The sequence below is a fragment of the Oncorhynchus nerka genome, linkage group LG22 (genome assembly GCF_034236695.1).
Source record: "Oncorhynchus nerka isolate Pitt River linkage group LG22, Oner_Uvic_2.0, whole genome shotgun sequence".
In the NCBI taxonomy this organism is placed as follows: Eukaryota; Metazoa; Chordata; class Actinopteri; order Salmoniformes; family Salmonidae; genus Oncorhynchus; species Oncorhynchus nerka.
Genome location: NC_088417.1, coordinates 84,907,045 through 84,933,814, shown reverse-complemented (window position 1 = coordinate 84,933,814; position 26,770 = coordinate 84,907,045). Strand labels below are relative to the sequence as shown.

Below are 26,770 nucleotides of genomic sequence, written 5' to 3'. Positions count from 1 at the left end.
CCACTTAAAAAGATAAGAGAGGCCTGTAATTTTCACCATAGGTACACTTCAACTATGACAGACAAAATTAGAAAAAAAAATCCAGAAAATCACATTGTAGGATTTTTAATGAATTTATTTGCAAATTATGGTGGAAAATAAGTATTTGGTCACCTACAAACAAGCAAGATTTCTGGCTCTCACAGACCTGTAACTTCTTCTTTAAGAGGCTCCTCTGTCCTCCACTCGTTACCTGTATTAATGGCACCTGTTTGAACTTGTTATCAGTATAAAAGACACCTGTCCACAACCTCAAACAGTCACACTCCAAACTCCACTATGGCCAAGGCCAAAGAGCTGTCAAAGGACACCAGAAACAAAATTGTAGACCTGCACCAGGCTGGGAAGACTGAATCTGCAATAGGTAAGCAGCTTGGTTTGAAGAAATCAACTGTGGGAGCAATTATTAGGAAATGGAAGACATACAAGACCACTGATAATCTCCCTCGATCTGGGGCTCCACGCAAGATCTCACCACGTGGGGTCAAAATGATCACAAGAACGGTGAGCAAAAATCCCCAGAACCACACGGGGGGACCTAGTGAATGACCTACAGAGAGCTGGGACCAAAGTAACAAAGCCTACCATCAGTAACACACTACGCCGCCAGGGACTCAAATCCTGCAGTGCCAGACGTGTCCCCCTGCTTAAGCCAGTACATGTCCAGGCCCGTCTGAAGTTTGCTAGAGAGCATTTGGATGATCCAGAAGAAGATTGGGAGAATGTCATATGGTCAGATGAAACCAAAATATAACATTTTGGTAAAAACTCAACTCGTCATGTTTGGAGGACAAAGAATGCTGAGTTGCATCCAAAGAACACCATACCTACTGTGAAGCATGGGCGTGGAAACATCATGCTTTGGGGCTGTTTTTCTGAAAAGGGACCAGGACGACTGATCCGTGTAAAGGAAAGAATGAATGGGGCCATGTATTGTGAGATTTTGAGTGAAAACCTCCTTCCATCAGCAAGGGCATTGAAGATGAAACGTGGCTGGGTCTTTCAGCATGACAATGATCCCGAACACACCGCCGGGGCAACGAAGGAGTGGCTTTGTAAGAAGCATTTCAAGATCCTGGAGTGGCCTAGCCAGTCTCCAGATCTCAACCCCATAGAAAATCTTTGGAGAGGGTTGAAAGTCCGTGTTGCCCAGCAACAGCCCCAAAACATCACTGCTCTAGAGGAGATCTGCATGGAGGAATGGGCCAAAATACCAGCAACAGTGTGTGAAAATCTTGTGAAGACTTACACAAAACGTTTGACCTCTGTCATTGCCAACAAAGGGTATATAACAAAGTATTGAGATAAACTTTTGTTATTGACCAAATACTTATTTTCCACCATAATTTGCAAATAAATTCATTAAAAATCATACAATGTGATTTTCTGGATGATTTTTTCTCATTTTGTCTGTCATAGTTGAAGTGTACCTATGATGAAAATTACAGGCCTCTCTCATATTTTTAAGTGGGAGAACTTGCACAATTGGTGGCTGACTAAATACTTTTTTGCCCCACTGTACGTTATTAAAGCAAAGGTAACGACCTCGGCTATATTGCAAATCAGTGGCGGTCGGTGCTGTTTCAGATTACAGGGGATGATTTTGTTTATGAGCACGGTCATATTTCTATAACAGCATATTAGATGACTGTCATGCATATTCCATCACCCCAGCTCAATGTAACATCGAGAGGTTTAGGCTACTACATGATACTCAAATTTCCCTTTACCCATCATGAGGTTGCTACGACATAGCCTATGAATGAAAGTTTAGGTCGAGAGACAAATTGGAGTAATCAAGGTGACAGACAGTGATACATTCAATATCACCTTGCACACACTTGCCTGCATCTAGCTGATCTAGGGTGTAATCATTAGTCCAAACTGTTGTAAACAAGAATTTCTATTGGACAAATTCAGGTAGGTTTATCCCTGTTTCATTATGTTTGCTTCCATTTAAGAAAAGTTTTTCAGCAGAATTGACAGAATGAAAACACCCCTGGTCACCCGCAAACACAGTTCACTTTCATAGCAGCCACATACAAAAAGCCTTATCACTTTGCTCATTGTATAATCTCTTCTCGCATCTTCTCACCTCTTCCCTTCACTTGTGGATTTCAGTGCAAAATACAACAGCTGTCTGTGACCAGGTGAAAAAAACTTTCCAAGCCAAACCTTCATACCATAACCACTAACCGCTACACACAGCCTACATCGTTGTCACCATATTAGCTGATGTCATAGTCAACATAGCTACTACAACTAACCCGTTAGTAAACCCGATACAATCACGCAGTACAGTGTACAGCAAGCAGTTTAGCAATTACACAGTCAGGCCCTGGTGGCAATACATTTATAAAACCAAAAGTTTACCTTGACTTGGAAGAGTTCCAGTTTTGGATAGCCTTAGCCAGCTATATAACATAAACAACAATCCTCTCTGCTTGAGCCGGGTGTTTGAGTAGGCTAAATTAACTAGCTCTAGACCAAGAGCTTCATAGGTTTTGTATTGAAATCAATGTACTCAGGGGAGGACGGAAACTACCTTGGTGCTACCCCAGAGAGTGCTGTTGAGGCTACTGAAGGCTATTGACCTTTATTGCAGAACAGTGTGTTGTAATCAGTAATTTGGTGACGTGAATATATTTAGTATTAATGTTGGCCCATTCCTCCTGACAGAGCTGGTGTAACTGAGTCATGTTTGTAGGCACATGCTTTTTCAGTTCTGCCCACAGATTTTCTATGGGATTGAGGTCAGGGCTTAGCGATGGCCACTCCAATACCTTGACTTTGTTGTCCTTAAGCCATTTTGCCACAACTTTGGAAGTATACTTGGGGTCATTGTCCATTTGGAAGACCCATTTGCGGCCAAGCTTTAACTTCCTGACTGATGTCTTGAGATGTTGCATCCACATCATTTTCCCTTCCTCATGATGCAATCTATTTTGTGAAGTGCACCAGTCCCTCCTGCAGCAAAGCACCCCCACAGCATGATGCTGCCACACCCGTGCTTCACGGTTGGGATGGTGTTCTTCGGCTTGCAAGCCTCCCCCTTTTTCCTCCAAACATAACGATGGTCATTATGACCAAACAGTTCTATTTTTCTTTCATCAGACCAGAGGACATTTCTCTAGAAAGTATGATCTTTGTCCCCATGTGCAGTTGCAAACCGTAGTCTGTCTTTTTTTATGGAGGTTTTGGAGCAGTGGCTTCTTCCTTGCTGAGCGGCCTTTCAGGTTATGTCGATATAGGACTCGTTTTACTGTGGATATAGATACTTTTGTACCTTTTTCCTCCAGCATCTTTACAAGGTCCTTTGCTGTTGTTCTGGGATTGATTTGCACTTATCGCAACTTATAACATAATTACAAAAGGGTTTTCTAATGATCAATTAGCCTTTTAAAATTATCAACTTGGATTAGCTAACACAACGTGTTATTGTAACACAAGGATGATGGTTGCTGATAATAGGCCTCTGTATGCCTACGTAGATATTCCATAAAAAATCTGCTGTTTCCAGCTACAATAGTCATTTACAACATTAAAAATGTCTACACTGTATTTCTGATCAATTTGATGTTATTTTAATGGACAAAAAATGTGCTTTCCTTTAAAAAACAAGGACATTTCTAAGTGACTCCAAACTTTTGAACAGTAGTGTATATATTTCTGCCAAGATGACCCACTACCCTTGCCACCACCGGTGAAAACAATCCTAGGGGACACACTGGATTGAGTAACCTTACCTGACAGTTGAGGAATTGCGTTGGTTTAATGGGTTTGTGCGCTCTTCTGGAGCCAGGTTTGAATTCTGTCAGTCACATTGGCGCTGTAACTCGGAAAGATATCTGCAAGAAGGAGGTCAAAATGGGGTGAAGTGTAATATAGGTAGTTTGAAACCACGCTGTGCCTGAGACCTGAATACTTCCGTTGGCTCCCTCAGTGGGCTAATATTCTCCACTTGACTGTGAAACAAAGCATTATTAAAGAAACAAAGATTTACTATATTTATGTCCCCAATCCCCAAACCAGACAAATAAGACTGGAATACTTCACATCTGAGTCTATTTAGCATGCAGTGCCATTCATAAACATAAACAATTCATAAACATTTGTTGTATTTGTATTTGATTAAACCAGAGTGGAAGAGGCAAAGCGAGAGGGTTAACTGTACCCAAAATCTGTCTTCTCCAGCAGGTGGCGTTTTTTAAATTGATATTTTCTTGCCGAGCGAGGAGTTTTTGTATGAAGGTCAACAAACAAATACATGTCTTGTTTGCTACGTGTGGCTTATTTGATCGAATAAAAGTTTCGTAATACTAAGGTTGTTATAAGAGTACTGATATAAGTAGGACACGTGACATCCTGGCAAAAAAAACACTTTATATCCGAGTTGTGCAGGTTGTTCACATTACTATCTGCCCTCTCAATGACTAGAATGGTCCCGACTGCCTTCCATTTGTTAATACATTTATTTACATTGTTAGAGCGGCCCCTTGAGTATCTGGTCAATATAATGGATAATCTGTTATTAAACCCATTCCAGAACAGAAACTAGCAAAATTAAGCAGTTTCCGTTTAAGAGCCATGTAAACAAAGAGCGGATTTGCTTTATATGAGAGGTATTTTATTTTACGCACTTTTTATTATGTGAAGTTGAACGGGGTTCTAAAGGGATTTCCAGCGATTGCGCGAGCGTAAATGCTTTCTGAATGTGAAAATCTGCGCTCATTCACTTTGTCAGGGGGAGTGAGATAGTTCAATGGGAGTGAGAGAGGAGCATGAATGGAGCAAAATGGCGGATCATGTGCAGGTAACCACAGCTATATGTTTTTGTAATATATCAATCCTCAATAAGCCTTTGAATGAGCTGTAATATATATTTCGATGCGTTATTTAATATATAGAGAGTGAATGCATCCATAAAGCGGTCATGGTACAGGTTATGTGCGATATGTGTAGCTAGGATGCGAGCTGCAGTGTTGACTTGTGGCCTGTCATCGTGTAGCTTTCGCCGTTTAAAGATGCGGACCGAAAACAAAACATTGGTGTTTATGAAACATGGCTAACTGCTAACTAGCTAGGACTGTTTCTACTGGGCGAATGTATTGATTGTAGCAGCTATCCACATTGTCATTATGTTTTATCTCATGCCTTTTATACGAAGTAAAGAACACCTTTAACATATATGTTCAATTTTGTCGGCCTATCTATCTGTTAGCTAGGAGAGGATGGGGAAAATTACAAGCCAGTTAGTTGACAGTAGCTAACTAGCTAGCACTAATTAATTGGTTAGCAACTCTCATACTTCATCCTTCGCGTCCTGAACGAAATCCGGTCTAATGTCAAATGTAATTATTGATTATGCTTTGCTTGCTTGATCAGACCTTTCAAATGCACCGCTATTTGTAATTTACCACGCCAGGTTAGCTCTTGCTAACTTACAGGTATAGCAACACGACATTCTCCCGCGCGACCCTCTTAGTTTTTTTTGTGTGAGCTGACATGTAGTTACCTTGGAACCTGGCTCGTGGACGGTGTTGTCGTTATTATACTTATTATACCCCACCTTGCATATTTTGCAACGAAAACAAGAATGTGCCACTCCGAAACGGACACACCTAGCAAGTTAACTAGATAACGTTATCTGGCATGGAGCATAACACATTTATAACTAGGTATCATTCTATCTGAGGGTTATAGCTACCATTAGCTAGCTAATCAGCTGACAATTAATTTGACCAAACAACTGGCTTCGTCTTTCCAGCCAATGTGCTAAAGTAAGATGCTGGCTCTCACGTGTGCACATTTTTGTACAACTGACTGACATTAGCTAGCTACTGTTGACTAGCTAGCACTTGCAGCTAACTGTCATATCAAGCAGACGATAGATTAACAGTAACTATATCTGCCTCAAGCTTTCTGTAACTAACGTTACTGTTTGTGTTTATAGCAACTTGGCACTGAAAGTGTCGGCGTCTGCTGATGTGAGTAGGTAGCTGGCTAATTGTTATTTTGCTAAGTTGATTGAATGAAGCCTTCACCCCACCCAGGTGGCTAATTCTGTGCATTATATACATTATTTTAGAGATGCTTGGTGTCAGTATTTTTTAAGTTAGCTCAGCAGGCTGGTGATGAGAGAGCCAGTTAGATATTTAGTTTATTAATAATAACTACAGATGTACGCGCACTGAGGCAGCGCTTCCTGGTCAGGGTGCCTGACCGTGTGACGTAACTGTCTGTTATTGCAAAGTCATCATGGACAGTACGGGACACACACAACAGGCTCCAGACACACAAATTCTGTGCTGGTCTGCTCAGAACATTCGTTCTTGCCAATGTTCTCAGGAACCATCAGCATGACATGATGATCTAGCTAGCTAGCCCACCCAAATATTTAGTCAGGTGTACTGCACAGCACCAGGACTGTTCTAGTAGTAATATTAGTAGGTGTGTGTGTGGGGCACACTGAGTCAGGATCAGCAGCAGCAGTGTTGGGGTATTGAGCTCTTATCTAGGTCTAGCAGTCCTCTTCTCCCTAGCCATGTGCCGTCCAACGCCCTCCCTAGACTAGTACATCCTGTACTATATCAGTAGCTAGCATCAGGCTGGCTCCAGGATTCTGCTGACTTGTCCTTTAAACAATATGATGTTGGTCAGGCTAGCTGGGGTGTGCATGCATGAGTGGTTATGTAGTTCTTTACAACAATGGTGTTAGTAATGCTAGCTGAGGTGAATAGTGTGCTGCATTGTTACTGGTGGATTTAGTGTCCGTTAGCTGGATGGATTTAGTTTGTGAGTTAGTTAAACCTTATTATGTTAGTGTTGTGTATTGGGGTAAGTTAACTATCTGTGTGGTTTCCGGTCCCACCCACTCCCTAAAGCTGTAAAGGCTGCCTAGGGGAGGACTGCTCATAATAATGGCTGAATGGAGTCAATGGAATGGTATGAAACACGTGGTTTCCATACAGCCTCCACTGCCCTATAGCCACTACGTCGGTTTTTGTCTGGCAGGTGTTTAGCCCCGGTGTTTCTATCTAACAAGGGTCATGTTCAATAGGGCGCTACTGAATGTTTATTTTGGTAAACTTTCTTGTCTTTAAATTTTTTTTGCATGAGGCATGTCTATTTTACGAAATAGGCTATAGTCTTATTTCTGTCTGAACGCTCTAGAACGTTGTGCCATACTGATTGCTCACAGCCCAATACAACTGTCTACACCTGTATCTTGGCTGTTGATGAGGGATGCTTTTTGCTGCTCTACTCACTTAGGTCTCTCTCTCCTGTATGTGTGAGTAGAGCCTAGCCCAGCTAGAGATCCTGTGTAAGCAGCTGTACGAGACAACAGAGACTGGGGTGAGGTTGCAAGCAGAGAAAGCTCTGGTGGAGTTCACTAACAGCCCCGACTGTCTCAGCAAGTGTCAGCTACTACTGGAGAGAGGCAGCGTGAGTAGTACACACACACACTGACATTATATCAATAAGCTGTTGATATTTACCATATTACCTGATAAAAAAGGGTGTCAGGAAGCCTAGCAGTTGAAAGCTTTGGGCCATTAACCGAAAGGTCGCTGGTTCGAATCCCTGAGCCGACTAGGTGAAAAATCGTTTGATGTGCCCTAGAGCAAGGCACTTAACCCTAACTGCTCCTGTAAGTAGCTCTGGATAAGAGCGTCTGCTAAATGATTCAAATGTAAAATGACTGACAATGTTTACTGTATGACTTGCTTTTTTAGCTCAGCTGATGTGTTGTCTCTATCTCTATCTATGCTTGTATTCCCATCTTCCTCTCTTTCTCTCTCTCTCCCTCTCTCCAGTCTTCCTACTCTCAACTTCTTGCAGCTACCTGTCTGTCTAAACTGGTTTCGCGCACCAACAACCCTCTTCCCTTGGAGCAGCGCATCGATATCCGTAAGACTCACTCACACACATCCCACCAGTCTATATTCATGCTGTACAAGTTAGTCCATAAGGCTAATGTGTGTGTGTGCTCGTGTGTGCGTGCATGCAGGGAACTATGTACTGAACTATCTGGCGACGCGGCCGAAGTTGGCAGAGTTTGTTACCCAGGCTCTGATCCAGCTGTACTCCAGGTAAACCTCTCTCCGCTCCTCTCTCCTCCTCTCTTCATCCCTCTCTCCTCCATGTGAGTGATTCTCTCCCTTGTTTTTGTCTCCTCCAGGATCATCAAGCTATGTGTTTTGTGTGTGTGTGTTTCAGGATTACCAAGCTTGGCTGGTTCGACTGTCAGAAAGACGACTATGTCTTCAGAAACGTCATCGCAGACGTCACACGCTTCCTACAGGTACAAACGTGTGTGTGTGTAGCCAATATAATTTGTTTTCTTGAAATAGGTAGTGAACTGATCAAATCTACCTTTTTTTGTCTGTCTGTCAGCAGGACAGTGTAGAACATTGTATCATAGGAGTCACCATCCTATCCCAACTGACCAATGAGATCAACCAGGTACTCTACCTCTCCTCCCTCTTTCCTCTCCTCCACATCTCCCTCCTCTCCTCTTACTTCCCCTTCTCCCCTCTAATCTGAAGTGGTGGTTGTGTTGTTGTGTGTGTTAAATATGTGTTTGATGTTGTGTGTACAGGCAGATACCAGCCATCCTCTGACCAAACACAGGAAGATTGCGTCATCGTTCAGAGACTCGTCCCTCTTTGACATATTCACCCTGTCTTGCAATCTCCTCAAACAGGTTTGTGTGTGTGAGAGGGATTGTATTAATGTGTTGACATACCTATTGACATCCATTTCCAGTCGTTCTTGTGAACTTAATGTGTGTGTGTCTAGGCGTCGGGTAAGAACCTCAACCTGAATGATGAGAGTCAGCATGGTCTACTGATGCAGCTACTGAAGCTCAGTCACAACTGTCTGAACTATGACTTCATCGGAACGTCTACAGACGAGTCCTCTGATGACCTCTGCACTGTTCAGATCCCCACTTCCTGGAGATCAGGTAACACATTCTGTCAATTCTGTGAAATATCAGTACTGCGTCACCTATTACTGGTGTTGGGGGTAATGCGTTACGTAATCAGATTCCTTTTATGAGTAGCGGAGTAAAGTAACATGTTACTTTTTCAAATGGCAAGCGTTGTTTTCAGAGTCATATCTCTACCGGCTGCGTGTTTTCCATGATCTGATCTCGACTTATTTCCTCATTTAATTCTCGAGCGAACGGAGAAAGGCTGAAGAAATGTAGTAAAGTATTGAGGGAGCGCATCTGATCTTTGCCATTTATCGTTTCTGGGATAGCAAAGCCTATAGAAGGTTTTCCCATCTAGTGGCGAGTGTGCCCTCTATACATCTGTCAGTGTACGTGCGGTCTATAACCAGAACTGGTGGCTCAAGAGAAAAAATTTGAATGAAAAGTTAGGAAATCTGTACAGATGTTTGGCTTACAGTACATATGGCTAATTAAGCAGCTCATATGATAGTGCAGCACTTGTAGACTAGCACAGGAAAGCATCGCCACAGATGAAAGGAGACTCGAGTGATCAAACCTGAGTTAATAAGTAGCCTGTCTTTGGTAGAGCGCACCCGGTTCGCTTTGCTCCCTCCGATATTCAAACAACTGGTGAGAGTTTTTTAATGAAAGTAACTCAAAGTAGTAGAACACATTACTTTCCAAACAAAGTAATATTGTAAAGTAACTAGAAATGTGTATTTCTTTTTCAAGTAACTAATCCCAACACTACCTATTACTGTGTACTAATCTGTCTGTCTCTTTCTCTCAGCGTTTTTGGATTCCTCCACTCTCCAGCTCTTTTTTGATTTGTATCATTCCATCCCTCCCTCCCTCTCCCCGTTGGTGAGTAAAGCAGAGTGTGTGAGTGTGTGGCTTGTATGTTCACTTCAGTACAGGAAGGGTGTAGTGTTTAATGCTCTGTGTGTGTGTAGGTGTTGTCGTGTCTAGTCCAGATAGCATCAGTGAGGAGGTCTCTGTTCAACAACGCAGAGCGAGCCAAGTTCCTCTCTCACCTGGTGGATGGAGTCAAGAGGATACTAGAGAACCCGCAGGTAACACACACACTATTACATGTTATAAGACTCTTAAATTCTGTTATTCCTTCAAATTTGGTCCCCCCTTTATTTTGGGTGAAATCATATTTTATATGGTAACACGTTTTATGCTACAAGTAACTAACAATGCTGTCTTTGTCTTCCAGAGCCTCTCAGACCCTAACAACTACCATGAGTTTTGTCGTCTGTTGGCGCGACTGAAAAGTAACTACCAGCTGGGAGAGCTGGTCAAAGTAGAAAACTACCCAGAAGTCATCAGGCTTATAGCCAACTTCACTGTCACCAGTCTACAGGTACTATGTGTGTCTGTCTGTGAGTGTAAGACCCTGAAGGAAGATTGGTGCGTGTCTTGGTAAACAGACATTTCATAAATAGTCCTTCTTAAATCTGCCCTTCTATACCTCTCAATGATCTTGTTAGATGTTAACGTTCTGCTGAAAACCTTGTTCTCCTTACTTAGATAACAATGACAATTTTCTGATAACTTTTATATTATGTGTGTTGCAGCACTGGGAGTTTGCCCCGAACTCTGTCCACTACCTGTTGAGCCTGTGGCAGCGCCTGGCAGCGTCTGTCCCTTACGTTAAAGCCACCGAGCCTCACCTGCTAGAGACATACACACCTGAAGTCACCAAGGCCTACATCACCTCACGCCTCGAGTCTGTCTGCATCATACTCAGGTAACACACACAGACACACACACTCTCACAGATCAATTATGAAATGTTGAAATCATTTTCACGTCTGTGAAGGGATGGGTTAGAGGACCCTCTAGATGACGCAGGGTTAGTCCAGCAGCAGTTAGACCAGCTCTCCACCATCGGTCGCTGTGAATACGAGAAGACCTGTGCCCTATTGGTCCAGCTCTTCGACCAATCAGCACAGACCTACCAGGAACTACTGCAGTCTACCAACTCTAGTACCATCGACATCACTGTCCAGGAGGGTACGTCTCTTTCCCTCTCAATCAATCAATGAAGTACGGCAAAATATAGCTTTTAACAACATGTTTTTGTTACCAGGGAGGTTGTTATAGTTGGTTTATATAATTATATTTCTATATCTATAGGGAGGTTAACATGGTTGGTGTATATAATCGGGGCGGTCATTGGAGGAAGAGTGTCCTTCGCCTCTACAGATGAACAAGACGCCATGGATGGAGAACTAGTCTGTCGGTAAGTCCACACACAAGTAACCTCACCCTAACCAATACCACTACCTATTAGGCTAGTGGCCAATCCTCAAAAAGGGCTTTCGTTTTTGAGGTACCCAAACCCTAGTTATAACAAAGCACAAGTATGTTTTTCCATATCTCTAATGTCTCCCATACAGGGCATTTGGAAAGTATTCAGACCACTTCACTTTTCCACATTTTGTTACATTTTAGAATAAGGGTATAATGTATTACATTGATGAGATAATTCAACACACAATACCCCATAATGACAAGTGAAAACAGTTTTTAGAAATGTTTGCAAAAAATAAATTAAATACATTGTTCATATACAGTTGAAGTTTGAAGTTTACATATACCTTAGCCAAATACATTTAAACTCAGTTTTTCACAATTCCTGACATTTAATCCTAGTAAAAAATTCCCAGTCTTAGGTCAGTTAGGATCACCACTTCATTTTAAGAATGTGAAATGTCAGAGTAATAGTAGAGTGATTTATTTAAGCTTTTATTTCTTTCATCACATTCCTAGTGGGTCAGAAGTTTACATACACTCAATTCCTATTTGGTAGCATTGCCTTTAAATTGTTGAACTTGGGTCAAATATTTCGGGTAGCCTTCCACAAGCTTCCCACAATAAGTTGGGTGAATGTTGGCCCATTCCTCCTGACAGAGCTGGTGTAACCGAGTCAGGTTTGTGGGCCTCCATTTGCGACCAAGCTTTAACTTCCTGACTGATTTCTTGAGATGTTGGATCCACATAATTTTCATGCCTCATGATGCCATCTATTTTGTGAAGTGTACCATTCCCTCCTGCAGCAAAGCACCTCCACAACATGATGCTGCCACCCCTGTGCTTCACGGTTGGGATGGTTTTCTTCGGCTTGCAAGCCTCCCCCTTTTCCTCCAAACATTACGATGGTCATTATGGCCAAACAGTTCTATTTTTCCTTCATCAGACCAGAGGACATTTCTACAAAAAATATGATCTTTGTCCCCTTGTGCAGTTGCCAACCGTAGTCTGGCTTTTTTATGGCGGTTTTGGAGCAGTGGCTTCTTCCTTGCTGAGCGGTCTTTCAAGTTTCAGAAGAAAATTATTTGTTTCTGGCCATTTTGAGCCTGTAATCGAAACCACAAATGCTGATTAGAGGTCGACCGATTATGATTTTTCTACGCCAGGACCGATACCGATTATTGGAGGACCAGAAAAGGCCAATCCTTTTATTTTTTACATTTGATTTATTTGTAGTAATGACATTTGCAACAATACTGAATGAACAATGAACACTTATTTTATTTTAATTTAATATAATAAATAAATAATCTAACATGTTAAATTTGGTTTAAATAATGCTAAAACAGTGTTGGAGAAGAAAGTAAAAGTGCAAGATGTGCCATGTAAAAAAAAAAAGCGTTTAAGATCCTTGCTCAGAACCTGAGAACATATGAAAGCTGGTGGTTCCTTTTAACACGAGTCTTCAATATTCCCAGTTAAGAAGTTTTAGGTTGTAGTTATAATTCTTATAATAACTATTTCTCTCTATACAGTTTGTATTTCATATACCTTTGACTATTGGATGTTCTTATTGGCACTTTAGTATTACCAGCCTAATCTCGGGAGTTGATAGGCTTGAAGTCATAAACAGCACTGTGAATCAAGCATTGTTAAGAGCTGCTGACAAACGCAGCAAAGTACTGTTTGAATGAATGCTTACGAGCCTGCTGCTGCCTACCACTGCTCAGCCAGACTGCTCTATCAAATATCAAATCATAGACTTGATTATAATAAACACACAGAAATACGAGCCTTTGGTCATTAATATGACAAAACTTTTATTTTTTTCAGTGAAATACGGAACCGTTCCGTATTTTATAGAACGGGTGGCAACCCTAAGTCTAAATATTGCTGTTACATCGCACAACCTTCAATGTTATGTCATAATTATGTAACATTTTGGCAAATGAATTGCGGTCTTTGTTAGGAAGAAATGGTCTTCAAACAGTTTGCAACGAGCCAGGCGGCCCAAACCGCTGCATAAACCCTGACTCTGCTTGCACTGAACGCAGGAGAAGTGACACAATTTCCCTAGTTAATATTGCCTGCTAACATGCATTTATTTGAACTAAATATGCAGGTAAAAAAATATATACTTCTGTGTATTGATTTTAAGAAAGGCATTGATGTTTATGGTTAGGTACATTTGTGCAACGATTGTGCTTTTTTTCGCGAATGCGCTTTTGTGAAATCATCAGCCGTTTGTTGAAGTAGGCTGTAATTCCATGAACAATTAACAGGCACCGTATTGATTTTATGCAACGCAGGAAAAGCTAGGTAACTACACATGGTTGTTGATATTACTAGGTTAACTTGTGATTATGTGAAGATAAGTTTAATGCTAGCTAGCAACTTACCATGGCTCCTTGCAGCCACAAGGTCCTTTTGACACTGCACTCGCGTAACAGGTGGTAAGCCTGCTACGCAGTTTCCTCGTGGATTCCAATGTAATCGGCAAAAATCGGCATCCAAAAAGGGCAGATTACCGATTTGTTATGAAAACTTGAAATCTGCTCTAATTAATCGGCTGGACCGATAAATCGGTCGACCTCTAGTACCCATGTTCAAAATCAATTACGTAGCCCGTCATTGCAACTGAAATGTCTCCGTTCAAATACGCCTCGTAGGCACAGTTTTTTTGTGCTCTTTAAGAAACACACAATCCAGTGTTCTGATCAAAGTTCCCATTCTGTCATCCTGGGTCAAATCCTCTGCGAATATTTCCAGTGCTGTATGTCTTGCTCTTCCGTCAAGCAATAATACCATTGCAAGTGCTTGCTTTTTCTTGTCCAGATTGGTAACCCGTGTCCAGATTCCAAGTACATTTTTCCAACTCTCATACGACCTCTTCTCGTCGACGCGAAGTGGCACATTTGTATTTATTAGCCATCTTCTGAAACCAATGTGATCTCCAAATGACACAACTAGGTTCCAGTTTAGCAGTTTACTTCACAATATCATCGCTGTATTACACTCTGGCCCGGTCCAACAGAGACTAAAACTTCTGCGCAGGTGCACTTCTAACAGGGGGAGAGGACCGTAATAACAGAAATATAGGGCCCTGATGCTGAGTCAATTGTGTGTGTGTGTGTGTGTGTGTGTGTGTGTCAGAGTGCTCCAGTTGATGAACCTAACAGATTCGCGGCTGGCCCAGGCGGGTAACGAGCGGTTGGAGTTGGCCATGCTCAGCTTCTTTGAACAGTTCAGGAAAATTTACATCGGAGACCAGGTGCAAAAGTCCTCCAAGGTAAATACTTTTACCACACACACACAGAGAGTTATGTTTCAGACCTCAAACATGATTTAATGTTGATGAGTCCACATGTCATACTGTCTTGTTTAGCTCCACAGCTATCTCTATCTCTCTCCGTTCCTCTCTAAGCATGACTAACTGTCTCTCTTTCTCTCACTCTCTATTCCTCTCTTAGCAAGACTAACTCTGTTAATATCTCAATTCAAAGGGCTTTATTGGCATGAGAAACATATGTTTACATTGCCAAAGCAAGTGAAATAGATAATAAACAAAACAAAATTAACAGTAAACATTACACTCACAAAAGTTCCAAAGGAATAGAGACATTTCAAATGTCATTTTATGGCTATGTAATGTTGTAATGATGTGCAAATAGTTAAAGTACAAAAGAGAAAATAAATTAACATAAATGTAGGTTGTATTTACCATGGTGTTTGATTTTTTTCTAATTCTTTGGGTCTGTGTAATCTGAGGGAAATATGTGTCTCTAATATGGTCATACATTTGGCAGGAGGTTAGGAAGTGCAGCTCAGTTTCCACCTCATTTTGTGGGCAGTGTGCACAAAGCCTATCTTCTCTTGAGAGCCAGGTCTGCCTACGGTGGCCTTTCTCAATAGCAAGGCTATGCTCTCTTCCTTCCTCTCATGACTGACTCCATCTCTCTCCATTCCGTTCTCTGCCTGTAACTAGTGGGAGTTATGTTATATTTTAACTAGTAGCTCTTCTGTCTGTGGGTGTGTTAGTGCTGACACAGCCTTGGACTGACTGACTGACTGACTGAGTGTGCTTTCTTTGTGCTGGGCAGAGGCTGCGAAATGTGAACAGCCCAGATAAGTGGTGACAGTCGAGAGCAGCCCTCCCCCAACGTGTCTGTTTGGTTTGGTCTTAAAGTTATCCTCCCCTATCCCTTCTTAGTGACATGGTCAGTTTTACTGTTAACATGGTGAATAATGTAAGCGGAATCATCGCTAACCAGAGAATTCTCCATGGAAGTGGGGTGGAGGCAGGGGAGTACTAGAATAATTAATATAAAGTGGGGTGGAGGCAGGGGAGTACTAGAATAATGAATATAAAGTGGTGTGGAGGCAGGAGGAGTTCTAGAATAGTTATTATGAGGAGGTTTGTAGGCGGGAGGAGTTCTAGAATAATTAATATAAAGTGGTGTGGAGGCGGGAGGAGTTCTAGAATAGTTATTATGAGGAGGTTTGTAGGCGGGAGGAGTTCTAGAATAATTAATATAAAGTGGTGTGGAGGCGGGAGGAGTTCTAGAATAGTTATTATGAGGTTTGTAGGTGGGAGGAGTTCTAGAATAATTCATATGATGAAGGTTCTGGAATGTCTCATTTCAGGTTGTGTATGTGTGAGATAGACCGTATGAGTCTGAGGTGTCAGAATAAATAACACCCCAGACCTGCAGGAGATACACATTCCCCTATGACACCCCTAACCCCCCTCAGCTCTGCTCAACTTAACACTATCACACAGACTCTCTTGATCTCACTCACTCTCTTCCTCACACATTACTTTACCTCAGAGCTCAGGTTTTGGCGGAATCTACAGCCACGTTCGGGAGATGAGAGCAGAGCTGATTGGTGTGTGTTTGTCTTTAACCCTGTGGAGATGACTAGTGCTACGCTGCTGGCAGCTGTTACTGTTTGTGATTATATCATAGTTGTCCTACTGTGTAGTTGCTCTCTCTCCAGGGGATCTTCCAATGGTTAATGGCGTGTGTCTGTGTGTGTCACAGCTGTACCGGCGGCTGTCAGAGGTTCTGGGGCTGAATGATGAGACCATGGTACTCAGCGTCTTCATTGGGAAAATGTGAGTTTCAACACTTCCTGTGTTAGTACTACTGCTGGTTCTATGAACTAACCACTGATTAATACCATTTGTGATTGCAGCATCACCAACCTGAAGTACTGGGGCCAGTGTGAACCAATCACTTCCAAGACACTTCAGTTACTCAATGACCTCTCTATAGGATATCCTTTTGCGCGTGTGTGTGTGTGAGAGAGAAGGGGGTGTATTTGGTATTCTGTTATATTCCAGCTCCTGTGTTGTCTCTTTGACGGTGTGTGTGTGTACGTACAGCAGTGTGAGGAAGTTGGTGAAACTCAGCGCTGTTCAGTTCATGCTGAACAACCACACAGTAAGTACCCTGACCTTTGATCTCTCACCCTGACCACTAACACTAACCTCCTGAATCTCAATGTATGCTTTTTCATCCAGTTCTTTTCCCATAATGCCCTTATCCTTTCTCCAATGATGTCAGAGCGAGCACTTCTCCTTCCTGGGCGTGAACAACCAATCAAACCTCAGCGACATGAGGTGTCGCACCACGTTCTACACCGCACTGGGACGCCTGCTGATGGTCGACCTAGGTAGACACACACACACACACACACACACACACATCTACAGTCTACACAATTATCAGTAATGATCTTATTTGGATGATTACAAACTTTTCATTTTTTCACCTAGGGCTATGATGATACCAGTATCATATTTTTTCCGTGGCAAAAATGAAAACACGAAGCATACCAAACTCATTGGTCCTTTAAAAACCTGTTGTATGTAAAATATTGTGTGCTATAGCTTGGAAAAATGTATCAATGCGACTCTGGATGACAAGATAATGATGTTTGTTTCCAACATTAGGGCTGTTTTCCTAAAGAAATTAAATCCACTTCGTGTGTTGTAACCCTTGCCATGATACTGGTATCGTCCCAGCCCTACTTTAACCTTGTTTTCATCTTGTGTGTGTAGGTGAGGATGAGGACCAGTTTGAACAATTCATGCTTCCCCTAACGGCGGCGTTTGAAACAGTGGCTCAGATGTTCAGCACCAACACATTCAACGAGCAGGAGGCGAAGAGGACGTTGGTAGGACTGGTCAGAGACCTGAGAGGTATCGCCTTTGCCTTCAACGCCAAGACCAGCTTTATGATGCTCTTCGACTGGATGTATCCTTTACTGACCCCTGACCTTTACAGACCAGGGGCCTGCTTAGGAGATTGAAAGGTTAAAGAACGTTCAGACAGAAATCGTTGTGTAGAAGAGATATGACTGTGTCATAGATTAGGAAATCACTGTAGAGTTGTGAATAGCAAGTAGTGTTGTCCTTCACTTGAAGTCTCATTGGCGCACAGTGTTGTTCTTAACCCCTCCCCCAGCTACCCAGCCTACATGCCCATCCTGCAGAGAGCTATAGAGCTCTGGTACCACGTACCAGCATGCACCACTCCTGTCCTAAAGCTCATGGCCGAGCTAGTCCACAACAGGTACATAAACATGCATACAGTCAGAACCCTGACACTTCTCCCTCGGCCTCTAACCCCTGACTTCTAACCCTTTGTAGGGATTAACACCAATTTCCTGAACCAAGTGCCTTCCTGATTACCAAGATACTTAAAAAAAATGTATCTCGAACAATAATATAACATTTCTATACCGCACTAATGCAAAAACAGAAAATATGCAACGCTAGAAAGCTGCATTATTTAGGCTAGTCCCCAATAGAAAACGTCTACATGGCTTCTATTATTTACACTGCTACACACGACTTCTCCACGCAGTCATTTCCGTCCCAGGTTTCTCCTCTACAGTTTGTTCATTCAAATTACTTCCCAAACTTCAGCTGTGTTGCCCAACAGAGAATCCAAAATATAAACTACGGCTGCTCACTGCTAACAAAACACCTAATACATTGTGTCTGCAAAATTGCTCAAGGAAATTGACATTTGCAATATTGTTCCAAATTGTTAAACTAACAAAAGCAAGGGCACTGGCTTGACTAGAAGGTCAGATTCACATGAAATTGATCGGCAGCTGTCCATGGTGCGGATTCTACACCGTTTGCTTGTCTGTCACAGGGAAAATATCCAATGCTGCGCTAAACAAACAGTCACCACATGAGTGAGTTTTCATAGTAAAAACAGCCATAATCTTTCCAAATTCCCCTGATAGCCAGACAGCTGCTCTGCAAGGGGAGAGGAGAGAGCCAACAAGCTGGGTGTCATCTTTCAGTCAACGGTAAAACGACCCTGTCATTTTAACTAGCTATAATAATAATAATAATAATTTTATTAGTCAAGCAAACTATTTTTCTTAGGCCTACGTTAACTATAGCTTACATAAACAAAATAGTGTGACGACTTTGAGAAAACTTTGAGTTGATTCCATTACAACAAATACAACAAGAAACCGTTAGATACCTGCAAGTGTTTCTCAATTTATAGTGATAGAATTATAGCCGTTCCACACTTGCTGGTATTAAATGCTTTTAGATAGCATTTCTGGTTGGACGGATCTCGGGATACCTGGGAAAGGCTTGCAATTTTATCAGGATGGAAAATTGGTAAATTTGAGGAAAATATGAATCCTTAACTCTGTGTCTGTGTTTCCAGGTCACAGAGGTTACAATTTGACGTGTCATCACCCAACGGAATCCTGCTGTTCAGAGAAACCAGCAAGATGATCACCACCTATGGTACTACACTCAAGTGTCCTATTGCCACAGTTGCTGTGCACTCACTGGAGAATTGTAATTGGTTGGTCAGCCACATATTTTTTTCTATATTAATTTCCTTGGTTCTCCCTCTCCCCTTCTCCAGGTAACCGTATCCTGACCATTGGGGAGGTGCCTAAGGACCAGATGTACAGTGTGAAGCTGAAGGGTGTCAGTGTGTGTTTCTCCATGCTCAAGGCTGTGCTCTCTGGGAACTATGTCAACTTCGGGGTGTTCCGTCTCTATGGAGATGACGCACTGGACAACGCGCTACAGACCTTCATCAAACTGCTGCTGTCCATACCACACAGCGACCTGCTGGTACACACACTCCTCTCCATCCCTCACAACGAAGTACTTCCCTGAACATGCTAAATATATCTGACAATGGCATTCAGCACACTTAATCTCCTTCTTTCTCCCTCCCCCCTTCTATTTCTCCCTCCTCACTCCAGGACTATCCCAAGTTGAGCCAGTCGTTCTACAGTCTGTTGGAGGTGTTGACTCAGGATCACATGAACTTCATTGCTTCTCTAGAGCCGCATGTCGTCATGTACATACTGTCATCTATCTCCGAGGGACTCACTGCACTGGGTAATGTATATACATACACACACTGCACCGGGAAATGATACATACACACACTGCACCGGGAAATGATACATACACACACTGCACCGGGAAATGATACATTCACAGTATACCACTGCACTGGGTAATCTATATACAGTTGAAGTCGGGAGTTTACATACACTTAGGTTGGAGTCATTAAAACTCGTTTTTCAACCACTCCACAAATTTCTTGTTAACAAACTATAGTTTTGGCAAGTCGGTTAGGACATCTACTTTGTGTATGACACAAGTCATTTTTCCAACAATTGTTTATTAACAATAGTTTATTATTTCACTTGTAATTCACTGTATCACAATTCTAGTGGGTCAGAAGTTTACATACACTAAGTTGACTGTGCCTTTAAACAGCTTAGAAAATTCCAGAAAATTATCGCATGGCTTTAGAAGCTTCTGATAGGATAATTGACATAACTTGAGTCAATTGGAGTTGTACCTGTGGATGTATTTCAAGGCCTACCTTCAAACTCAGTGCCTCTTTGCTTGACATCATGGGAAAATCAAAAGAAATCAGCCAAGACCTGGTTCATCCTTGGGAGCAATTTCCAAATGCCTGAAGGTACCACGTTCAGCTGTACAAACAATAGTACGCAAGTATAAATACCATGGGACCACGCAGCCGTCATACCGCTCAGGAAGGAGATGCATTCTGTCTCCTAGAGATGAACGTACTTTGGTGCGAAAAGGGCAAATCAATCCCAGAACAACAGCAAAGGACCTTGTGAAGATGCTGGAGGAAAAAGGTACAAAAGTATCTACATCCTCAGTAAAACGAGTCCTATATCAACATAACCTGAAAGGCCGCTCAGCAAGGAAGAAGCCACTGCTCCAAAACCATCATAAAAAAAGCCAGACTACAGTTTGTAACTGCACATGGGGACAAAGATCATACTTTTTGGAGAAATGTCCTCTGGTCTGATGAAAGGAAAATAGAACTGTTTGGTCATAATGACCATCATTATGTTTGGAGGAAAAAGGGGGAAGCTTGCAAGCCGAAAAACACCATCCCTACCGTGAAGCATGGGGGTGGCAGCATCATGTTGTGGGAGTGCTTTGCTGTAGGAGGGACTGGTGCACTTTACAAAATAGATGGCATCATGAGGGATGAAAATTATGTGGATGCAACATCTCAAGGCATCAGTCAGGAAGTTCAAGCTTGGTCGCAAATGGGTCTTCCAAATGGACAATGACCCCAAGTATACAAAATGGCTTAAGGACATCAAAGTCCAGGTATAGGAGTGGCCATCACAAAGCCCTGACCTCAATCCCATAGAAAATCTGTGGGCAGAACTGAAAAAGCATGTGCGAGCAAGGAGGCCTACAAACCTGACTCACTTACACCAGCTCTGTCAGGAGGAATGGGCCAACATTCACCTAACTTATTGTGGGAAGCTTGTGGAAGGCTACCCAAAACGTTTGACCCAAGTTAAACAACTTAAAGGCAATTGCTACCAAATACTAATTGAGTGTAAACTTCTGACCCACTGGGAATGTGATGAAAGAAATGAAAGCTGAAATAAATCTCTCTACTATTATTCTGACATTTCACATTCTAAAAATAAAGTGGTGATCCTAACTGACCTAAGACAGGGAATTTGTACTAGGATATAATGTCAGGAATTGTCAAATACCAAGTTTAAATGCATTTGGCTGAGGTGTATGTAAACTTCCAACTTCAGCTGTACATACACACACTGCACCGGGAAATGGTACATATACAGTATACCACTGCACCGGGTGATATATACAGTGACTTCAGAAAATGTTCACACCCCTTGACTTTTGTTGTTACAAAGTGAGATTAAAACTTATTTAATTGTCATTTTTCATCAACGATCTACACACAGCATTCATGTTAGAATTTTTCTTCAACTTTGACATCTATAAAAAATTAATGAAAAGTAAAATGCTGATATATCTTGATTAGATTCAACCCCCCGAGTTCATACCTGCTAGAATCACATTTGGCAGCGATTACAGCTGTGTGTCTTTCTGGGTAAGTCTCTTAAGAGCTTTACACACCTGGATTGTACAGTATTATCACATTTTTATTATTTTAAAATTCTTCCATCTCTTTTTAGTTGGTTGATCATTACCAGACAACCATTTTCAGGCCTTGCCATTAGATTGTCAAGCTGATTTAAGTCAAAGCTGTTACTAGGCCATTCGGGAACATTTAATATCATCTTGGTAAGCAACTCCAGTGTAGATTTGGCTTTGTGTTTTAGGTTATTGTCCTGCTGAGGTTGAATTTGTTTGAAATTTACTGCTCGACTGAGAAACATTATAGATAATTGTATGTGTTAGGTATAATCAGCTGTCTTCCAAGGCAAAGGGTGGCTACTTTGAGGAATCTGAAATATAAATATATTTAAGATTTAACACTTTGGTTACTACATGATTCTTTCTATATGTGTTATTTCATAGTTTTGATGTCTTCTATTATTCTACAATGTAGAAAATAGTACTAATAAAGAAAACCCCTGGAATCAGTAGGTGTGTCCAGACTTTTGACTGGTACTGTATATAACATTCTATTGGTTTCAAGAATTTTGTATAATTTTAATTAGAACAATTTTAGGTTTTGAATCCGGCGTTGTTTTGCGTATCAGTTCATAAACCATGTGCCATGTAATCGGTACATCGAAATCTCTTAACTATTTTTCAATCTATATGGCACAGCTGTCAATTTCTTTGTCCTTAAATGAAACTGGTATACTTAAATTAAAATATGTTATTCATCACCATTTTCTTTAACCAATGTTGGTCTTTAATGCAGAGCCGACAGACAAGTTCCTTACTTTTTCCCCCTTCCGCTTGCCTCTTCCATTTTTGCAGTAATGCTGCAAATTTGGGTAGAGCAGACATTTCCATATATTTTTGTTAGCTGCATGTTTGACAACTCCACTAGTCCTATTTATGATATAATTTACAAAGATTTATACTTTTTTGTCAATTAGTATATTTGAGTTTAACCACAATATTTGTTGTATTATTTGTTCTGTCTTTTCTGGTGGATTAAACTGAAATTGCAACCAACTTTCTATGGCTTGTTTTAAAAATAGCGATGTTTTGGAGATTTCATTTTCAAATAACTTGAGTGAGAGGTTGTAATCTGAATAAAGGGAAAAAGGTCGTTCTTGAACATGGCGTGAGACATTCTTACTAATCTGCTAGGGAACCAGTTGGAATTTAAGTTGAACTTTTGTATGACTGACACCCTTTAGTGAGAGGTTTGATGCTTTAATATTTAGTCATTTTTGCCCTCCAAATTCATATTCGTTATATAAATAAGCCTGTTTAATGTTGTGTGGCTTGCCATTCCAAATACAATGGAATATGTTTTGCTCATATAATTTAAAAAAACAGGTCGCTAGGTGTAGGCAAAACCATACGCAAATAGGTAATATGTGATATGACTAAAGAGTTCATCAGCGTGAGTATTCTACAAATAGACAGGTATTTATTTTCCTTTCCATGGCAGCAAGATCTTAACTATTTTTGCTAACTTTCTATTAAAATGTATTGTACTGAGATCATTTATTTCTTTTGGATATGTATACTGAGTATGTACACATCACCATCAGACCATTTTATTGGTAAACTGCACAGTAATGTAAAAGTTGTATTTTTTTGTGACCCAATACATAATATAGTACACTTATCAAACTTTGGTTGTAATCCAGAGAGGTTAGAAATGTATCTTGATCCTCTATTAGGCTGTGGAGGCATCCAAATAGTGGGTTTAAAAGAAAACGTGAATCATTGGTGTACAATGACACCTTTTTGTTTTTAAACCCTGGATTTCTAATCCCTTGATATTATTGTTGGATCTGGTTTTAATAGCTAACATTTCGATGGCCATAATAAATAGATATGCCGATAGTGGACAGAGTTGTTTTACTTCTCTTGACGGATTAATAATTTCTGAGAAGTAGCCATTATTTACTATTTTACACCTAGGGTTACTATACATAACTAACCCATTTTTATAAGAGATTCTCCAAAATTGAATTATTCTGGGCAATTATATATAATCTCCAGTCGTACTTTCTCAAAAGCTTTTTCAAAGTCCGCTATGAAAACCAGGCCTGGTTTCCCTGATATTTCATAGTATTCTATTATTTCCAGTAGTTGTCTTATATTATCTCCAATGTATCGTCCATGTAAAAGACCTGTCTGATTGGGTAATGTATGTGCCAATTATTTGATGGTCCGACTGCATTCTGTCCCCTATCAACACATTTAAAAAAAAATGTTTTACTTGATGACCTGGGTGGGGGCACCCCACCGACTAGGTACAAGGTCATCAAGGTACTCATTAGCAGCTTTGAGAAATTCTTTGTATATTATGCTCACCCATCAGGGGGCTCTGGCTTTGAAGGACCAATCCTGCCAGGCAGGCTCAGAATCTTGAGGGGGTGGTGCTGCTCTAGAAGGTCTCTGGCTGCATTTATCTTTCTGTTTTGGCTGCGTATAGGCTACTTACAGTAGGCCCATAAAACATAAGGACTTCTCCTTAGTGTATGGGTCTCTCAGGTGGCTGTATAGGGTTGAGGACTGTTCCATCATGATAGGACAATAAATAAACAGACTATATTTAGAATTTATTTTAAAATGACTAACGTGTGTTGTAGATACTATGGTGTGTACTGGGTGTTGTTCCAGTCTGGACCATATCGCCACCTACCTGTTCAAACAGGTAACCTCTCCCTCTGTTCATCTGTAATCTATTCATATCATCTTATACATGTATGTACATATATTGATGCTAATGTATTGTTTCTGTTTAGCTGTCTCGCTCCACTAAGAAACGGCCTGTTGCTATGGCAACAGACGAACGCTTCCTACACATCATGCAGCAACACCCAGAGATGATCCAACAGGTACACACACACGCTCTCGCTCACGCACTCTCACACACACTCACTAATCATTCTGTGTGTTTGTCCTACAGATGCTGTCCACAGTGTTGAACATCATCATCTTTGAGGACTGCAGGAACCAGTGGTCCATGTCCAGACCTCTACTGGGCCTCATCCTGCTCAATGAGAAGGTACAGGTACACAACCACACACCCATTATCCAACCATTCCCTGGATGACGTGGCAATTGTTGCTGAGTGGACTATCCTGGCAAAAAAAAAAACACCTGCCTCGTCCTGTGTGTCTCCATTCCTGCAGTATTTTGCCGATCAGAGAACATTATTTTTTTGTGTGTGTAGTATTTTGCAGACCTGAGGAACAGCATTGTGAACAGCCAGCCTCCAGAAAAGCAGCAGGCCATGCATCTCTGCTTTGAGAACCTGATGGAGGGGATAGAACGCAACCTGCTAACCAAGAACAGAGACAGGTACACACAATTCCATTGACTGTGTGTGCGCTCACTTTGTGTGTTTTTTAACTGTGTATATTCATCTGTGCAGGTTCACCCAGAACCTCTCGGTGTTCCGGAGGGAGGTGAATGACAGCATGAAAAACTCTTCATACGGAGTCAACACCAATGACATGATGAGCTGACATTCCACACACGCACACCTGCTCCACACAGAGCAGCTTCCCAAAACTCAACTCCTTCCACGCCTCCTCTCGCCCCCTCTTCCTCTCCACTCCTCTTCTCACCCCCCTTCCTCTCATCTCTCCCCCCTCTTCCTCTCCCTTGTGGTTCCACCCTCCTTTTTATAGAAGCCTATATAAATATACAGATCTATTTTAAAGCCAGTCTGTAGAGGTCACCCTGCTACTCGCTGGGAGGAGAGGGGGAAGTGGAGGATGGAGGGAGGATATCTCTACACACTTTGGAGGGAGTGAATCTGAGTGGGGGGATGAAGGTGAAAAGGGAGAAGCCGGTAAATGTAGTTCTCTGCTTCTGCCTGCCTTGTATAGAAACACAACAAATCAAGTGTACATTTTTTTTCATAACATTTTGAACAATGTTTATATTGATTGAATTTAAAACACAAATTGAGAAACGTGTGATTGAACTTTTTACAGTGTAGTGAGTCAGTGCACCCGTCTGTCTGTGTGTGGGGAAAAAAACTTTCTACAGGGGATGAGAGGAGCAAGAAAGTAGAGCGCACTAGAGCTGTGATGGGGTAGAGACAAAGAGAGTGAGAAACTGTCCATTTTGCACATTTTCCTCTGGCCCTCTGATTTGAGTGATGTAAATACCCACCACTGTTACTCCCTAGGCACTGCCCCTAGACACCACCTTTAGCCCCTAGACACCACCTTTACTCTCTATGCACTGTCCAAAGCTCCTAGACACCACCTTTACCCCCTAGACACCCCCTTTATCCCCTAGACACCACCTTTAGCCCTTAGACATTTGCCTAGAAAATAATTGCTTGTTCAAATATAATTGGTTAGGTGTGGGGCAGGGTTATGGGAGTAGGTTTGGGTTAAGGTCATGCTCCACTTTACCCTCTGGTAGGCTGGTTGGAGCTGACACTAACCTCAGGGGAGTCTGTTGGGTTAGGGGAGAGTGAAGTGTCTCAGCATGCTAGCTAGTGTGTAGGGGTCACAGATCTGATAACAGAAAGGAGCGTGGCTGCAGTCTATCTCTGGAGTATGTGAGTGTGTGTGTGCGTGCGCGTGGCCTCTCGTGGTGCTGTAAAGGAGCGGTGCGCTCCAGACAGAACCTTCCAGGACATTCTAGAACGTTCAGCTCTCGTTTTCGAGCTCCCTGAAGGATAGTTTATTTCTAGTTGAGAAACTAAAGAAGAATGCAACCTTTGGTAGAACAGAGAGCTGTGTATTACAGGGAAATTGGTGGTAAGAAAAAGACAGAACTGTGTATTAAAGAGGAGATGTGGGTTCAGAGTTCATTAGCAACTTGTGCTACTCTACAGGTGTTGCTGCTAACTGTTTGTGACGACTAGCTCATCTCTAACAATGTTGATTTGACTTCCTGGTTTATTGTTTTGGTTCCCTAAAGTGAGTGTGTGTGTTGGATCGGTACCTTGGTTCTCTGATGTGAGTGTGTGTTGGATCGGTAGTTTGGTTGAATTGTGTGGATGTCTGCTACATATTATAGTGTCAGCATTGTGACTGCAAATAAACGTTATTTGGTTTGTA

General features: G+C 41.7%; 1 protein-coding gene across 7 annotated transcripts; it reads left to right on the top strand.

Annotated features, from left to right (window-relative positions):
- Positions 1-4,517: 4,517 nt before the first annotated feature.
- On the top strand, positions 4,518-26,770 carry LOC115121364 (exportin-7). 7 transcript variants are annotated; one of them, XM_065007496.1, is made up of 31 exons: positions 4,830-4,852; positions 5,993-6,026; positions 7,339-7,485; positions 7,857-7,950; positions 8,051-8,132; positions 8,260-8,344; positions 8,440-8,505; positions 8,642-8,746; positions 8,842-9,007; positions 9,789-9,862; positions 9,952-10,071; positions 10,221-10,367; positions 10,582-10,754; positions 10,827-11,020; positions 11,144-11,249; positions 14,414-14,549; positions 16,303-16,376; positions 16,457-16,537; positions 16,641-16,704; positions 16,828-16,936; positions 17,325-17,520; positions 17,731-17,838; positions 18,524-18,589; positions 18,964-19,046; positions 19,171-19,385; positions 19,520-19,658; positions 24,332-24,396; positions 24,488-24,580; positions 24,652-24,750; positions 24,919-25,046; positions 25,120-26,770. In XM_065007496.1, exons 1-31 carry the CDS (start codon positions 4,845-4,847, stop codon positions 25,211-25,213), a joined length of 3,351 nt encoding a protein of 1,116 aa, XP_064863568.1. In that variant the 5' UTR covers positions 4,830-4,844; the 3' UTR covers positions 25,214-26,770. The 7 variants fall into 7 exon arrangements, with proteins under 7 accessions (XP_064863569.1, XP_064863570.1, XP_029506293.1 ...); XM_029650427.2 differs by having other exon boundaries at positions 8,437-8,505; XM_065007497.1 differs by lacking the exon at positions 5,993-6,026 and having other exon boundaries at positions 4,518-4,852; positions 8,437-8,505.

Coding starts and splice junctions, on each gene's coding strand:
- LOC115121364 (XM_065007497.1), top strand. CDS start 4,802: ATGGGAGTGAGAGAGGAGCATGAATGGAGCAAAATGGCGGATCATGTG. Junction 16,377..16,456: donor AGCGTCTTCATTGGGAAAAT/GTGAGTTTCAAC, acceptor TTGTGATTGCAG/CATCACCAACCTGAAGTACT. Junction 19,386..19,519: donor TACCACACAGCGACCTGCTG/GTACACACACTC, acceptor TCCTCACTCCAG/GACTATCCCAAGTTGAGCCA.